Source organism: Pteropus vampyrus, unplaced genomic scaffold (assembly GCF_000151845.1).
Source record: "Pteropus vampyrus isolate Shadow unplaced genomic scaffold, Pvam_2.0 Scaffold50, whole genome shotgun sequence".
Classification (NCBI taxonomy): domain Eukaryota; kingdom Metazoa; phylum Chordata; class Mammalia; order Chiroptera; family Pteropodidae; genus Pteropus; species Pteropus vampyrus.
In genome coordinates, this window is record NW_011888831.1 from 9,432,751 (window position 1) to 9,436,720 (window position 3,970).

Genomic DNA, 3,970 nt, shown 5'->3' on the forward strand with positions numbered 1-3,970 from the left:
TTTCCCACTGGTGCCCACGCCCCCATATGCAATGACCTCCTGGCCATGTCCTGTCCTCCACCCGTATCTGTATTGGAGACTGGTTTGGGGGCAGCTGTCACCCACTGCCTCATCCATGGCCCAGCCAGCAACCTCCAGGACTGGGTGGGAAGTGAAGCCATACATCATTCAGATCTCCCACATTCCAGGCGTCTGCAAAATCCCATGTGGGAGGCAGCCAGCAGATTGTAGTCAACAGCTACATGCCACTCCCCAACCCCCCAAATGTGGGCTCAATTTAGAGAAGAAAAATAAAACCCTTTTCTTAGAGAGAAAGGCTGTATTCAGTTTATGCTGTCATCTGGTGGCTGGTATGTGGATGTGCCTGAGTGGGGTGTTGTCCCTGTCCAGGATGTTTTCTTCATCAGCACATGGCCTCATCGCTGGGAGGGTGACTCCATATCCTTGGTGGGAATAGTGGCACCCCCTCTGAATTCCAGGGGCCCTCTCTTTCCTTGTTGCATGGCCTCGGGTAAATCATGATGAACCAGCCCTCTGAGAGAATATGGAAGAGCTGGTGCACTTGAACTCTGTCCAGGGAGTTCAGTAAGTTGAGAAAGTGGGAGAGACTTGGCCCAGAACAGTTCTTGGCTTTTTCTGGAGCTGTCCCGGGTGGGTGTAGCTATGTGACTCATATCAGCCTAGGTTGGCCTCTGGCCTGAAAGACCCTCTAACCCAGGCTCTGGGCAAGCACCAGACCTTCCCCTGGCCACCCATTATTGGTAGAGACTCTGCATTGCTTATACCTGCTGGACCTTCATCATGCTTCCTGTCGCTTCAAAGAGCCACTCCAGGGGGGCAGACAAATTCACGTGATACTGGGTTTAAGGCAGCACTGCCAGGATGGGGAGGAAAGAAGTTGAGATTCCTGAGGATGACTGAGGTCTTGGGTGATGAGGATGAGCCAGCGGTGCTAGAGCGAGGGTGTGGCCTTGCTCAGGGGCGGCCTGACCTGGCACTGGCTGGCCCATCCTAGCTCCAGGACTACCTCCAGCATATTCTCTGCCATTATTCACTCTGGGTTCTTGCTTTGTCTTTTTGCCCTCGCACTTCTTTCTCCTTCTGGCCCCATTGTTTTCCTCGCTTCAATTATTCCATATTGTGTTGATAGCATATTAGTTTCAAGGAGGGTAGCTTCAGCTCCAGGGCATTGTGGAGAAAGGGGCTGGCTAAGCCAGAGGCTGAGAGTGACCCTGCCTCTGCCTTTCCTCACCAGCCCCTCAGCTCTGAGACAAGAACATTTAAGGACAACTATTTTCAAGTGCATTTAGCAATCAAACAAGACATCGCTATTTTTTCTTCCTGATTATCAAATGGTCCAAGAGCAAAACTTTGAAATAAGACCTTATACCATGCAAATCAGAATGAATTGTACCTTTCTGAACTAGATTTAAAAAATATTAACCACAAACTATACCATGTGTTAAAAGAGATACGATGGAACAGTTTGAACCCAAATTAAACTTACAGGTTTTTTTTTTTTTTAAGTGTTCTATATAACTACCTTTAACCATGGTTTGCTTTTTTAACACGAATATTTATTACAAGTAATAAATACTTGTAAAAATTAAAACATTGTAGAAATCGATTATCTGGAAAGAAGTACCCCCCTAATTCCACCCTCTCCCAGTTTCTGTCGGTAACAATATTGAGTAGTGAGTGTTTCTCCAGACTTCTCCCCTCTGCATTTCATAGATTTTGTTTATTTATTTTTATGTACAGGGGATTGATCAAACTTTATATGTTGTTTGGCAATTTCTCTTTTTAATTTAGTAGTTTATCTATGTTCAAGATGAACATCCCAGATATTTGAATGTGTACTTTTTAAACCATTAATACCACTAAAACCAAACCAGAAAACAAAATGTTCTCTAAACTGAACCTGTAAAAGCCGTTAGGGAAGGAACCACTAAAGACTAGGGTTTAAATATCAAAAGAGAAGAATTGCGCTAAAGAAAGGTAGAAAGGAAGGAAGGAGTAAAGGAGATTAGAAGAGCAAAATACTGAAAACCCTTTGCCTCCCCTTTGCCTCCCCTCAGAGTGGACGATGTTGTGAAATCGATGTATCCTCCGCTGGACCCAAAGCTGCTGGATGCACGGTGAGAGCGGTGGCGTGGTCGTCCTTCTCTCCATGCCAGAGGCTCACCATGTGATCAGATCTGTGAGATCTGCTGTTGGGTTGTTGAGGAGAGGGCTGTTTTGCTGGATTCCTGGGCTGTCCTGGGCCTTGGGTACCATTCACTGCAGGGTGATTGGTCGGCCAACCAGTGAGCTGACACTGGCTGTGTGATCAAGGATGGTCCTCTTCCTGATGCCTGGGAGAAGAAGTAAAAGCTAGTTTAGGTTTTGAGTTTTTATTGCACATCTGGCCACTCTAAGTCCTATCTGCTCCTTCCTTCCCTTCCATTTTTCCCTTCGCTCTCTCTGCTCTTTGGACCCTGGAAGCGGACATGCCTTAGCTGGCAGCCACCCACTGGGTCAGTGGGGCAGGTGGTGAGCAGGGCAATGAGAATGGAAGTGACAAGTCAGCTAAAGCTGTGCTCACCTTCCACAGGACATACCCAGGAACACCTCTCTCGGGATCCTCCCCTAATACGCAGAGCATACTTAGCCTTTTGAGATTGTTGTCTTCCTATGCCAGATGTAAACCCATTTTCAACAATCAGATTCTTTGTTTCTTGGATTTATGTGACTATTTCATAGATCTGTTGTGTAATGACTGCCTGCTAGGCGGTGGTTTCTCTGGCCCGCTCCTATTGCTGCGCTGCTGTGTCCGTGGGCTAGTGATCATAATACATCCAAATGCATCTGGCACATTCGCTGTATAAAAGATATTCACAGTGACTCTTTCAGTACTGATTTAAAAAAACCCTCCTCAATTGGGTTTTCAATTAAATTTTTTCTTTTAGAGTAGGGTAAACCAGCCCTGGGCCTTATTGATTCAGAATCTATAAGGGATGCTCAAGGTGTGGATATGGATAGCCAATCTTTAAATGGGCAGCAGTTGGATGTGCTCATCCAATTTACTATATCCAAATTGTCCCACAAAGCACCCTTCTGAGAGAGATTAACAGGTATGCTGCAGAAAGTGGGCTCCACCTACTTAAATAAGCTAGTGAGACACAACATACTATATTCTCACTTTAGAGCTTTATCATGCACATCAAAGGCTCTGAGAAGGGCTTCAGTTAACCTTGTTTAAATTAGCTATTCCCAAATTTATTGGAGCACGGAACCATCTTTAAATTACATGCTTACCAACCTCCTAGGGAAGGGACTCCAATTTGGGGGACATTAGTCTAGAGTCTATCCATTGGGGCTTTGGTACAAAGTCCCTTATTTCCTAGGGAACCTGATCCTATTTTTTTTTTTTTCTAGGACTACTGCCCTGCTCCTGTCTGTTAGTCATCTGGTGCTGGTGACCAGGAATGCCTGCCACCTGACTGGGGGCCTGGATTGGATCGACCAGTCACTGTCAGCTGCTGAGGAGCACTTGGAAGTCCTTCGAGAAGCAGCCCTGGCTTCTGAGCCTGAAAAAGGCTTGCCAGGCCCTGAAGGCTTCCTGCAGGAGCAGTCGGCCATTTAGTGCCTGCTGGTCAGCAGCTGACCACAAGGGCCAGCCTGCTGCTGTCTCTGGGCAGCTCAGCTGAACCTTCCACGTTTTCCTGTAGTTAGTTGTTCTCCTTGGGAGTCCAGTAAAGCAGGAGCGCCCCTGTCAGTTGATGCCTCTGTTGTAGTTGCAAATGGTGGTTGATGAGAGGCAGTCTAATACCACAGTTAGGGGAGATGGCATCACCATCTGTGCAGCAGACCTTTGAAAACTGGTAGACTGTAAGCTGTATTTAGCTCAGCTAGTGTTTTCAAGAAAACTGAGCCACTGTCTAAGAGTCAGGAGGTCTTTACATTACAATCAGCATTTCTGGCTTCTCTT

The 3,970-nt window shown here is 46.4% G+C and overlaps 1 protein-coding gene across 1 annotated transcript in view; it reads left to right on the top strand.

Moving 5' to 3' along the window:
• TMEM98 (transmembrane protein 98) overlaps positions 1 to 3,970 on the top strand; it is an 11,851-nt gene extending 7,881 nt beyond the window's left edge. The window contains exons 6-7 of the mRNA XM_011360085.2: positions 2,051 to 2,138; positions 3,418 to 3,970. Of these exons, the coding sequence (XP_011358387.1) occupies positions 2,051 to 2,138; positions 3,418 to 3,625 (296 nt within the window). The 3' untranslated portion in view covers positions 3,626 to 3,970. The remainder of the gene's footprint in view (positions 1 to 2,050; positions 2,139 to 3,417) is intronic.